The 13,556-nt window shown below is 35.6% G+C and overlaps 1 protein-coding gene across 2 annotated transcripts; it reads right to left on the reverse strand.

Annotated features, from left to right (window-relative positions):
* Positions 1 to 7,283: 7,283 nt before the first annotated feature.
* Positions 7,284 to 11,515, reverse strand: LOC127621895 (ADP-ribosylation factor 6). 2 transcript variants are annotated; one of them, XM_052095686.1, is made up of 2 exons: positions 11,395 to 11,515; positions 7,284 to 11,240 (listed from the first exon to the last, which is right to left on the reverse strand). In XM_052095686.1, exon 2 carries the CDS (start codon positions 10,753 to 10,755, stop codon positions 10,228 to 10,230), a length of 528 nt encoding a protein of 175 aa, XP_051951646.1. In that variant the 5' UTR covers positions 10,756 to 11,240; positions 11,395 to 11,515; the 3' UTR covers positions 7,284 to 10,227. The 2 variants fall into 2 exon arrangements, with proteins under 2 accessions (XP_051951646.1, XP_051951647.1); XM_052095687.1 differs by having other exon boundaries at positions 11,424 to 11,498.
* Positions 11,516 to 13,556: the final 2,041 nt, after the last annotated feature.

Raw genomic sequence — 13,556 nt, forward strand, 5'->3', positions numbered from 1 at the left:
AGTAATTGAAAACATGTTCATCATAGAAGAGGTGTATTCAAGTATTCAATATATTATATTATATGCAAATGAGCATTTTCCATAAAATAGAAATAATAAAATAATAATGATAAAATAATCATAATCAGGACTAATCAGCAACATATGTACATTTTAATTGGCATTCATATTTTATCAAGCTTTTCCATGACAAATGTACATTTGTAAATCTAGTTTTAATGTGATAATGACTTTTGACGCCCATGATACAAAGGGGCCTCAGTTTGTTCCTGGGAGGCAGCAGATGCCCTGACCCCGCCCCCACCCTGACGCAAACCATATGCAGCCTGTGATGACGAGAATCCTGCAAGGAACCACCAGAGGCGCCTTTGAAACGAGTTGCATGTTGTTCTGAGGTTTGTTCGCTGGGTGTCGCTCTCATTTACAGCACATTCATCTCATCACACTGACTGTTTATGAGTCCCAAAAATAGATGAATTGATTTTACAAGGTTGTTTTGTGGCCATTTGTAAACAGTACATTTGATAATTGTAATGAAGTATGAAATCATTCACATTCTTTTTGTTTGTTTGTTTGTTTGTTTGTTTGTTTTACAACCTCACAACTTTTCTGTGCAGTTTAAACAAAAATGTCAGATGGTTCCCATATTGTTATTGTTATTGTATCCTGCCTTATAGTTATAATGATAAACGGTAAACATTTACACAGAAAATATTTCGCATTAAGGCAACTGTGTAATTATTTGAGACTGAACAGAAGAGAGTTTCTAATCCAGCTCTGAGACTCTCATAATTAAATACTATAATTAAAGGTGTTTATTCACCGTTCAGAGCCATCTGTTGTCCGGGCACGTCTACTTCTCGCCGTGTTTCAGAGATGATTGGACCATCTAACCTTCAAGAGGTCAGCACCTCGTCTGAGACTGTCTGCTGTATTCTTGGATGTTTCTAGCGTGACCTTTGACCTCCTGTAGAATTAGATGCCCGAAGATCCTTTTAAAGTTCTCACAGAGTAAAACTGAAGGAACTCGATCCACTACAGTCAACATGACATCACGACTTGATTTATTTACATGATTTTGGTCAAAAGATGTTTGTAATAACTTGCTTTTCAGATGACATCATCAAGCCCTCTTATTTTACATATAGAGACATTTTACAGCATCAAACCAGTTTCCTGTTTTGCTCAAAAATACACCTCACAGAACTGGGTTAACTGGGTCAGTCCTGAAAACCAGATGAACTCATTTGGAAATTCTAAGCGTGACGTTGCATGAACTGCACAAATCTGATGTCCTCGTTTGGTTGGCCAGAGATGCAGCTCACATTATGAGCATGTGGCGTGCATTATATTCAGATTTAACACACGTGTAAAAGAGTCAAAAGAATGTCTTTCCACATAAACACGTGAAAATAATATTACATTTGGTTTCTTTGCTAACACATGCACACATTCCGCTATGTAAACAAACATGCTAACAAGGATCAGTTGCTTTGAATCTGAAATCTTGTTTATGTGTTGTCGCCACGGGAACGTTCCAACAACTTTGGCTAACATTATTTGAAGGTTTGGAACAAATGTTGCAAATAAAACATTAATGGAATACCTTTAATAACGTTCCCACAACCACAATGTGACGTTTGAATAACGTTTGAAGAACATTCATTTACTAGCTGGGTCACCGTGGTCATTTATACATAAAATGTACAATTTTGTGGTAATTTTATTGTTTTGTGACAATTTTAAGTAACTTGTGGGACACTTTTCTGAAGAAAATGTTAGTAATGCTTGCCAATGGTTGCCAGAGTGTTGTTATGTGGTTGCTAAAGTGTTTTGAGTGGTTTTTAGCAGGTTTATAGCAAACTTGCTTTTCTTTCTAAAACGCATTTTATTTATTATTTCATTAATTTATTTAGTTTTTTGTTTCTCAGATTAACCAAAACAGTAACCAAAAATTGTTAGCTGGGATGTATCTTCTACCCCTGCCGATGCATTCTGCTTTCCAGATTATGATGTTTGGAACATTAACCCTTTAAGCTCTGAAGATGTTTTTAAAGATTTCATTTAACGGGATACCCAAAGACTCATAACTCAACAACAAAACAAAACAAAACAAAGATGTTCAAGGGTTCATTGATTATGATTATGATCAATTCTGAGACTCTCAGCCTAAGAAACTGATGAAAACTCACAAATAAATGGACTTTTTTCAGATTTTTCTGATTTGTCATTATATATCTCTGGGTGTAAAAAAGATGGCACCGAAAAACTGCTTTGTTCCCATCCCAACATTTTTGAGTTGATACGACAAAGTAATCAGAAGTTACAACATTAAAAAAATAATTGATCATAGTGTCCAAAAACATCTCCAAACAAATAAAAGATAATAATTGTACATAAGAACTAATTACACATGCAAACACAACAATGACTAAAGGTTTGCATAGCATGCACACATGATTTTAGTCATGAGATTTCACAGAATGAGTTTCATTCTGTGTCATTTGAGTCATCATTGAGTCTGTGTCGTGTATTTGGCGCCATCTCCTGGTGGTCATATGTAACATTGTGCTTCATGTGGATTATCTAATGATCTATACATCTGATTATCTTGTGTGTGGACTCGATTGAAAGATAATCACAGACTCTAAATAATGATGTGTGATATTTTATGTGAAGTTATAAGTGAAAACGCAGCATATAAGCAACACAATTGTTAAAAACATATAATTAGCTGTTACTCACTATATGTTTGTCTGTGAGTAAAACAAATCAGCTGGTTGTATTTTACTCTTTAAGATCTTTCCAACAACATATGACACATGAATATTTGATCAGTTTGATGTTTTTATTTTATATGTACACTGCAAAATTATTAATAAATATTCAAAACGGAACATTTTTGATTTATCTGCATGTTTTAAAGCACATGTTCAGTTTTGGTCATAATATCTACATGCATTATAAAGTAGAGCTTCTAAACTTTCAAACGACACTTATTTTGTGTTGCTCAAGACTGCAGTTATTAATATATTTACAATTATTATTTCATAGGGCGAGCTCATCCGAGCTTATATAAATAAATAAATAATTTAAATATTTAATTGGATATTGCGGTTTATACTTGCAACAAACTATACTTCAAAATTTTTTTCAAATAGTTTATTTTGTATATATTTTTTTATTACATTCAATAGTCCTAATATTTTGTAAAAATAAAAAATAAAACATGAAATCCTTTCTAATCTTTATGTGCAAGATGGAGCAAATGTATGTCAACTAGATCAACTTTCAGAATATGTGACATTCTGCGCTCTAGATCAGTGTAAGTCTATGGGGTTTAATTCAGGTGATCTGTTAGTAATGTAACAGCACACATCTTATCAACAACACACATGATTTGAGCACAAACACACTGAACGTCTAATACTCGCTGTTTGAGCTTTGATCAGATCAATAACTGCTCAATATTAATAGAGATGCTGGACTAAACAAACACCACTAAATATGATAAATGGTGATATTAAATGAGTACCCAGTAAATGTCTTCATTTAAGAATTACGGTTGCTTTTGCAGTATGTTTGCAACATAACTGTGTCTTTCTTTCAATAGAAAGGAAGGAAATGCAGTTCAAGATTTCCTGTTTTTCCTGGATTTGTTTGTTGTAAAAAGGTGACTTCATGCGAGCTGCTTATAGAACAGAATACAAGTCAGTCACCACGGAAACAAAAGACATTTTCCAGTGCTGTAAAGTCATCAGGCCTGCTTGTTCACTTCTGAGTGATCCCTTAGAAACCACTAACAATGCAGTTTCATGTTGAGGTTCCAGCTGGAATTACACAGAGATGCTGCAACAGATACTGAGTTCATCATACTGTTAGTGCTTCTTATTGGTGTTTGCTAAAACAAGAGTCACTATTTTTACAGATCACACTTACTATTTTCACCTCGAAAACCCCATTGACTTACACTGAAAGAGCAACTCCACCTTTTCAACTCTGTGCCGGCGGGTCCAAAAGGGGGCGCTATATTGCGAAAAACAACGTGTGCTTAAAATGCTCAGTTCCCCGTATACAAAAGTTAGGCATATGATATGTCGTTTGAAAGCTTACAATCTGAACTTTTCAGATATAACATCACCTTTGCATTTATGTTGCTTAAAAATACAAAATAAGGCTGTGAGGAGGAGGAGGGCCTGCCCGGGTTGTGACGATACATGGCTGGTGCTTTGTAATTCTTTTGAAAATCTTTTAAACTGTGGTATTAGCACAACAAAATAAACTGTACAGTCACATTCCTGAGAATGAGAGCTTTCATTTGATATATGATTTGATATCTATTTAAGTGCTATTTTATATACTTTTATATTCATGTTAATATTTCTACCACATAACCACTAGGTGGCGCTTATTTGCGTTGCAGATGTTTTAATGTCTTTGAAACAGTTAAAGGACGGGCAAGGAGGAGGCAGGAAACAGCTGAACAGTAAACATAAAGTTTAATAAGAAACTCAACATAAAAACAAACATAAACAAACACAGACACAGCGAGATAAAGGGGAGCCGGAGAAACACGGTCGCATGTATGTGTGTGTCTGTGTTTGTTAAAGTTTGACACCTAGATTGAGCTTCTAGTCCACTCAGATGCCGATATATTCAATTAAACAACAAGGATGGTGCATGAGTTCTGAAAGAAATTAGAGCAATTTTAGGCATTTAGTCCACAGTATGTGTAAATAGAGAGCTTTTAAATTCAAGGGTGCAAAATTTCTGGCGGCCACCCAAAAATGCGAAAAATACTACAATAAATGTTGAAGTAACGTTCTCTAATAAAATTGAGTAAAATATTACCATGCAATTAACATTATTTCAACCAAAAATAATACATTTGATCAAACCTTGTTGAATAAACTTAATTTTACTTTTGTCATATAAAAAACTAAATTTGGTCAGTGTTTGTTCATAGTTTCTCAGATTTTGTCTGATTTGAGTGAGAACACATTGAGTGACGCACCTTTAGAAAATAAACATCATTGTGTCAGTGTAATCTGAGACCTCGTGAGTCATTAACTGTAAATGTGACAGTCTAAAAATCTGCATGAAACACGATCGCAGGAGTCTGAACCCCCCAGCAACACCTGGAAACTCTTACCTGTTACCATAACAACTCCAAATGACATCATCCTTCATATATTACTATGTGGTATATCAAGAGATAAACACATTGAGTATGTTTATATATAAAAGAATGGCATGTGGATTGAAATTGAGTTATATAGAGAATACCTGCTAATGCTAATGTCTGTTAGCATTCAGGCCCAATAAAGCCAAAGTAGCCAAACAAATATGATCATAGTGTAAATTACTTCAAAGCTCTGGAATGAATTTAAGTGATCACCACCAAACATGTAAAAGCAAGAATTTATTCAAATACATTTGGTCATAAATCTAGAAGCTCAACAAAAGAAGCATTTATGAATTTTTTATCTTTTGTTTTAAGATCCTCCTTATGATACTGCAATCTTAATCCCTAATGTCCTAGATTAGCCAATAATATATACATTTACAGAAATGTACACACTGTGCCCAGGGGTGGACTGGGAAGAGAAATCAGTCTTTTACATGGCAACTGGCCCAACTTTTGGGGCGGCAGGCATTTGCCAGTGCATCGGCAAATGTTTGCAGGAATAGTAGCAAATAAACGATAAACGCCATAATCCAAGATGGCGGCCACTGTAATGGGCGGAGTTTAAATTGAAGCGGTCCATGAGTATCATCAGGAGGAGAGTAATTACATGCAAGAATGTAGAGGACTAATGGTTCAAAAGATGCGCACAAAAGAAAAGTAATGTTTTTGAACTGATGGTGGCGCTATAGAGTTTGTCCTACAGACCGCAAAGTTATTCGTGCTCAGAAAATAATGTTTAACACAGACTTCATTTTACTTTTAAATCCAAAACTGTCATTATAAAAACCCATAGAAAAATCCCCAAAATGCTCATTCTCTTCCAGGTTTTTGGACTACAACCTGAAAAGCTCTACAAAGTGTACAGCAGCTTGTTTCCTCTTTAAAACACACACTGTAATGCCACATTTCAAATACCAAGTAAATGTTTGTAGTAAGAGCTACTGAATATATTTTTAACTCAAAAGTTTTCATGTGTCATTCATTCTGAGCACAATCTTCTCAACGGCAGGTCAAACTCCACTGAAACTCACTACCCAAACAACATCATGTTCCACTGGAAAACACGGAAGAGACGGTTTGTGTAAAATCATGAGATTGAGCTAAAAATAATCCTGTAAACTGCATCATGTTGCTGTTGTTTGTGGGTGTAAATTGTGTCAGTTTTGACCGCACCTTTAACAGCAACAATGACACATTCATCAGAAGATTTCTCATTATATATACATTTAATTCCATGACAATGTCAATGAAAGCTGCTCATGCCACGAGCGTGAATCATAAACCTGTCATATTTATCACAAATCAAAATCAATACATTTTATTTTGCATAATGAAAATTAAGCCTATTTTTTTGGAACAATTTACATTATTGAATTGTATTATTACTGTATTGTGAAAAAAATAATTATATATATATATATATATATATATATATATATATATATATATATATATATATATATAATTATAAAATAGACAATTATATACACATCATGGTGGTATCGGTTGTATTGCCCTCATTAAATATTTAATAAAAGTAATATTTTAAATAATAGTTTAAAGGTCAACCTATAGGGGATTTTGAGATACCGATAACTAAGGTGGTGGGAAAGGCCGATAACCGTTTATTCGGTCGGTAGTTTAAAATCGATTTATAAAATGTTAACAAAATATAAATAAATTCTTTCTTTACTATGGCGGGCAAAGACAAAGAGATTTGGTGCATAACGCGGGACTTTTATGTATAAACAAGCCCAAAACAAACCAAGGACTCTCATTTTGAAATGACAAAATGATAAAAAAAAAATATATCGGCAACTATCGACAGATTTTTGCCGATAACCGATAGTTCTAAAAAGCAACTATCGGCACCGATTAATCGGTTAAACTGATATAACAGTCTACCTCTAGTTTAAATAAAGTATATATAAAACTATTTTCAATAATACATTTTTAAGAAAATATATTAAGAAATATGTAACTAGTACAATTATTGAGAATAATGAGAATGATAAAACTCAAAAGTACAACATTATTAATCAATTATTTAATAGTCATGAAAATAATGTCACAATTAGAGGTAGATCGATATATTGGTATATCAATTAATCAGTGCCGATAGTTGCTTTTTAGAATCGGTTATTGGCAAAAATGGTGAAAGTTGCCATACGATTTTTCGAAATTTCAAAATAAAAATCTCTGGTGTGTTTCGGACTTTCTTTAAACAATTGAGATTACCGTGACACACTTAAAACCTCCAAAGATTGACTTCCATTGTAAAAGACAGAAATGCAAATCTTATAATTGTATAAAAGCACTTGTTATTCGTGCAGATTATTTGAGCTGTAAAGTTGCTTAAATCGCCGTTTTAGGGTTTAAAATTTAAAGGCGTTACGTAGCTATGACAATGAAGTTGTAAAATTGTCTGTAACGTCACACGGCTGCGGTTAGTAAGAGATTTAATCATGCTAAAATCATGTTAACAAATATTGCTTGCGTCTATACTTTTGAAACGTGAGTATTTTAACGACTTCCATTGCAAGTGTCTCGCTATTACTGAGATTTTTGCTCGATTTATCAATTAATTGGGCCGATAATTGCTATTTGTAACTATCGGTTATTGGCAAAAACGGCGAAATTTCAAAATAAAAGTCTCTGTTGTGTTTCGGGCTCGTTCATCCTTAAAAGTTCTGCACCAAATCTTCATTTATTTTGTTTATTAATGAGATTTTGCTTGAATAAAAAAAAAAACGCATCTGGAATTTCATGCATTTTGGACTCTTTGTCTTTAGCCACCATAGTAGAGAAAAAAAACTTTTTTTGTTGACGTTTTATAAATTGATTTTAAAAACTACCGACCGATTAATCGGTATCGGCAAAATCCACTATCGGTCGACCTCTAGTCACAAATCAAAAATATATTTCTGCTATCCAAAATCTATTTTCAAGCTGCTTTCTTTTGATTTTTGGGTGAAAAATGATCTGGATGTTTTTGTGAGATTCAGCAAAGTATGCATTAAACATTCAAGTAAAAGCTACAAAATCATTGGCGATTGGAAAACACTTGTGCATCTTTACTCGTGTTCTCCTGTTGTACTGGAAAACCTGAAGTTACAGTAAAACATCAAACAATACTGACACAGGAAGTGCCGAACTCACATTTATATAAAACTATTTCTCACACGTGCTCAGCGTGTGTGCGCAGAGCGAGTGAAAATGGAAGCACGTGATCATTTGACCCTGAAACCAAAGACGTCATCACTTATTCACTTCAAAGGGTCAGATATATAATCACAAACTGACCAGCTCTGTCCTGACCTCCGGCTCCTAAACCCAGACACACCGTCACATTCAAAATATACAACGTACATGTGCCGTTCTGGTTCACTATACCTCGTCAAGAAGATTCAATCACATTGCACTGGATATATATATAGATTTTATTATTTCTCAGCATAACAAGTCAAAATAAAACAAAAGCATTTAGCCTTAATTTAGTCCGAGAACAGGAGGCTCGCTGTGATTTGTGCGGTGTATGGATACAGTTGGAGAGCTGGTACCAGAACCATAATGGAGACGGGTTAATGTGGTCGGATGCACTCAAGTGCATACTAATTCAAAGGACCGTTTTGAGTCAATCTCCTTGTTTAGGGGTACATAATGTCGTTTTTGTGCAGCACCTCTGGTTTGTCTCATCAAACAAAGCCCAAAACAGTGTGAATGCGAAGTTGAAATGGAATCTTACTGACAAAAACAAAACGTGAATTATCTTCATGGAAAAATATTTCTGTTGTTGTTGATGAAATTCTGCATGTTTGTGTTCATCTGAACGCTCTGTACTGTGGATATTCTCTTTACATTCATTATACGTGATGGCACGGAGGTACACAAATAAGCTGCCATTTAATGGACTAATAACTGGATCTTCAGACAAATAATCATAATAAACAAAAACCGTTTCCATGTCAATCAAGGGTCAAATCTTCACCTAACTGAAATAACAATTAAACCGCATATAATCATTATCTTTCAGTATTAATGTATTGTTTTCCAGTAACAATGTCTAAAAAGTTCAATACAAGTTCAGCTCAATCGACAGCATATGCGACACAATATTACACATTTTTAATTTGTAAATGTAACCGTAACTTTCTTTAAACAACTGAGGTTACCGTGAGACACTTACAATGGAAGTCAATCATTGTAGGTTTTAAAAGACAGAAATGTGAATCTTATAATTGTTATTCGTGCAGATTATTTGAACTGTTAAGTTGCTTAAATCGCCGTTTTAGGGTTTAAAAGTTCAAGGCGTTACGTCGCAATGAAGTAGTAAAATTGTCTGTAACGTCACACGGCTGCGGATAGTAAGAGATTTAATCACGCTAAAATCATGTTAACATACATATTGTTTACATCTTGCATCTATACTTTTGAAACGTGAGTATTTTAACGTTGACTTCCATTGCAAGTGTCTCGCTATTACTGAGATTTTTCGCTATTACTGAGAAAACAAGAGACGAGTCGAAATTATTAATGTTTTTGGTAATCTACATTATGCCACAAATGCTGTCGATTGAGCTCAATTTATATTGAACCGCAAAATATTCCTTTAAAATAAGATGCAGGCGCATTGAATAGATAACAAGGCTTGATTTCAGAGAATATATATGGTCATATATGGTTTATTTTTCTTTATAAACATAAATATAATTATGTTTAGTCAGTTTGCCAATGGTGTAATAAAATAGCTTGAATTCAAGTCTTACTATCGTATGTTTCAAACAATTTTACTGAGAAACAGACAAAAATACTGAAGAAGAAGAACATGAATTTAGCAGTATAAGGAATATTCGAAGACGCTTAAACATTCGAAGTGAATTACGAGCGAGCCGAAAAAAGAATGGCCGTCAGAAAGAAAAGTCGCGTTAAATTTCGATGAAATCAAAGAATAGAAAAAAATCTAACTTTACAGACAGATCTGAGAAACCAAAGTTATTCTTTAATTGCTTCTAGTTGCCACTCTTTTCCGTATCGATGAGTTACGATTTGTAATTAGATGTAAGCCAGGTGAGCCCTTCGTAGAGTCCATCGCCCGTCGTGGCGCAGGACGGCTGGACGTACCAATTCCTATCTCGGATCCGGGTCAGCCCGAGCTTCTCTTGGATCTCGTGTGGTTTCATGGCGTCGGGAAGGTCTTGCTTGTTGGCGAAGATCAGGATGATGGCGTCCCTCATTTCGCGATCGTTGATGATGCGATGCAGCTCCTGTCTGGCCTCGTCGATCCGGTCCCGATCCGCACAGTCCACTACGAAGATCAGTCCCTGGGTGCCGGTGTAGTAATGCCGCCACAGCGGTCGGATCTTGTCCTGACCGCCGACGTCCCAGACATTGAACTTGACGTTCTTATAGGTGACAGTCTCCACGTTGAATCCCACGGTCGGGATGGTCGTGACAGACTGTCCCAGTTTCAGTTTGTAAAGGATCGTGGTCTTTCCCGCCGCGTCAAGTCCAAGCATCAATATTCTCATCTCTTTGTTGCCGAAGATCTTTGAAAGCATCTTCCCCATCTTGTTGGCTGTGCATATATTATATTTGTCGCCAGGAGAACAATTCGAAGGATATTTGGTCTTGCAGCATGTGAGAAGTCACAAAATATTGCTTTGTTGCGTTTCAGACTTCGATATGGAACTTAAGAGCCATTGGTTTAAAAATGCAACAGTGACTCACATGGGATGAATCTAGTTCAGTATGCATAAGGGGAAACAGAAACCACTATGTAGGCAAGTTGAGCTGCGTACTACTGAGGGTGCACAATCAAAAGCAACTGTGAAAATCCAGCAAAATACGCTTTGATAAGATCTTTAAAACTGAAGCTGTATAGATCTAGAACAGGCCTTTCTGCTCAATTCAGACTTCCTTGTGTTCATTCGGTTTAATTCCTTTTTTAAGACTTCTGATCAGCAGTTTTGGTCTTCAATGAGTCCAAATGGGAATTGGGCCAGTAAAAAAGTCCAAAGGTCACTGATTCATCACGAGTTTCCCTCTTCTGTCCCTGAAACACAAGAAAAAGCGGATGAAGAAAAGGGAGGGGTGTCGAAGACAACTTTAATCGGCCACTCTTATTCGTCTACTTTACCTAGGAGTCCTACTCGCACTAAAAAACTCTAAACGTGACTGTATGAGAGCGACAACGAACGCTAGTTTACCTTCAAATAACATCCCCCCTCTCTCTCACCCCGGGTCGGTTCTCGCCCCTCTTTCCTCTCCGGCTGCTCTTTCAGTCCCGGTTGAATGCTGCTGCTGCTGTCGGTATTACCGGAAAAGGTGTGGATCTGCAACCGCCGCCACTTCCGCTCTCTCTCGCTCACACGCACTCGTGTAATCCAATCCTACTACGGTAAAGGCGAGGCTATTAATATTCATGACGTATTCATGACGTTTGCCTCTGCCATTGGAAGAGCGGCATCTGCGTCAGCACTGTGCTCGTTAATATGCATGAGCAAAGAATTAGCAGTATAACCGCTCTCAGGCATACACATATATTTTACATTCACATTTAGTAATTTAGCAGATACTTTTATCCAAAACCGATTGGATAAATGAGGAATAACACAAGTACAGTTTAATCATTTTGTATGTAAGCAACTTCCGCATGACGTAATTATTATTCATGAGATGAACCTTCGCTGTAGTAGAATTCGAAAGGCGAATCAAGCGCGAACTGAATGAAATGGACGCTAACCGGAATCGGAAGAATATAAATGTGCTTTTTGCGGCTTGACTGTTAAAATAAATGGCTTTTTCAGTTTAATGAAACGTGTCTAATGTGAGAGAGGATCATTTGAGGGTTTTTACCACGCGTTTCCTTCCGATCCAGACACCCTGCCCGTGGCATCATTTTCACGTCGAAGGGGCGGAACTCATGACGTGCCATTGAGTTCAAAAAATGCCTCCTTTTTTTTTTTTAAATAAACATGTAAAATTGATTTTTGTTTTTGTTTTTCCAGATATATTTTTTCTACGTATCAAATAAGCAGGCCTCTAGGTTTTATTTATTTTTGAAAGAATATACATGTTTACATCATTACAAAGTAATTAATTACTGTTATATAATTTATTTTTAGTATTAAAATTACTGTAGTGCATTACATTTCAGATTACTGTAATCAGATTACAGTTACTGTCTTTCAATTAAGGTACTTACTGTTCTATACTATGGTGACACACATATGTTTTATATATATTTTTTATTTTATCCCCAATTTCTCCCCCAATTTTGGAATGTCCAATTCCCGCTACTTAGCAGGTCCTCATGGTGGCACGGTTACACGCTCAATCCGGGTGGCGGAGGACGAGTCTCAGTTGTGTCCGCTTCTGAGACCGTCAATCCGCGTCAAATGCATGACACCGTGGAGACTCACAGCATGTGGAGGCTCATGCTACTCTCCACGATCCACACACAACTCACCACACACCCCATTGAGAGAACCACTAATCACCACCACGAGGAGGTTACCCCATGTGACTCTACCCTCCCTAGCAACCGGGACAATTTGGTTACCCCATGTGACTCTACCCTCCCTAGTAACCGGGACAATTTGGTTACCCCATGTGACTCTACCCTCCCTAGCAACTGGGACAATTTGGTTGCTAAGGAGACCTGACTGGAATCACTCAGCACAGGTGTGATAGTCAACGTCAATACTCGCTGAGACACACAGACCCCAGTGGCACATATTTCTAAAATAACGTAATATATATAGAATACATTTAAAACATGAATTACATTAATATGTAAGTCTGTTTGCATTTCTGTGACAACTGAAGGGTGTGTGCCGCCTAATGAGTCAATAAACAGAGGAAAATAGACAGTATTTCAAATTCGTTAAGTTGAAACCCCAAAGCTTTTTTTTTTTTAAAGTGTTGTGGAAAATAATGTAAAAGTAATGTGATTAGTTTTTGGACATAAGAAATTCAGTAAAGTCAGTAATCTGATTACAATTTTAGATTAGTAATTAGTAATTTGAATTTAATTACTTTTTTGAGTAAATTACCCAACACTGGTGGCATTACAATTAATCTTAATCTTGGTCCTTTATCACAACAATCCAAAAATGATAATTTTACATAGAAAATGTACATTTAATTTTATTAATATAAATAGACTACTTCAAATAATATAAAACTATTTTATATCAAGCATCAAGTTAATTATTAATTTTAGATATCAATTTAAATATTTTGTAAATATCAATTTATAAATTGTTTACATAAAACATGGCATTCTCTGTACATGCTTGATGTGTTAATTATATTCCATCCAAATTAGGAAGTATTTTTTTAATAATTAAAGAAAGAAAATCATACG

Source organism: Xyrauchen texanus, chromosome 28 (genome assembly GCF_025860055.1).
Source record: "Xyrauchen texanus isolate HMW12.3.18 chromosome 28, RBS_HiC_50CHRs, whole genome shotgun sequence".
Classification (NCBI taxonomy): domain Eukaryota; kingdom Metazoa; phylum Chordata; class Actinopteri; order Cypriniformes; family Catostomidae; genus Xyrauchen; species Xyrauchen texanus.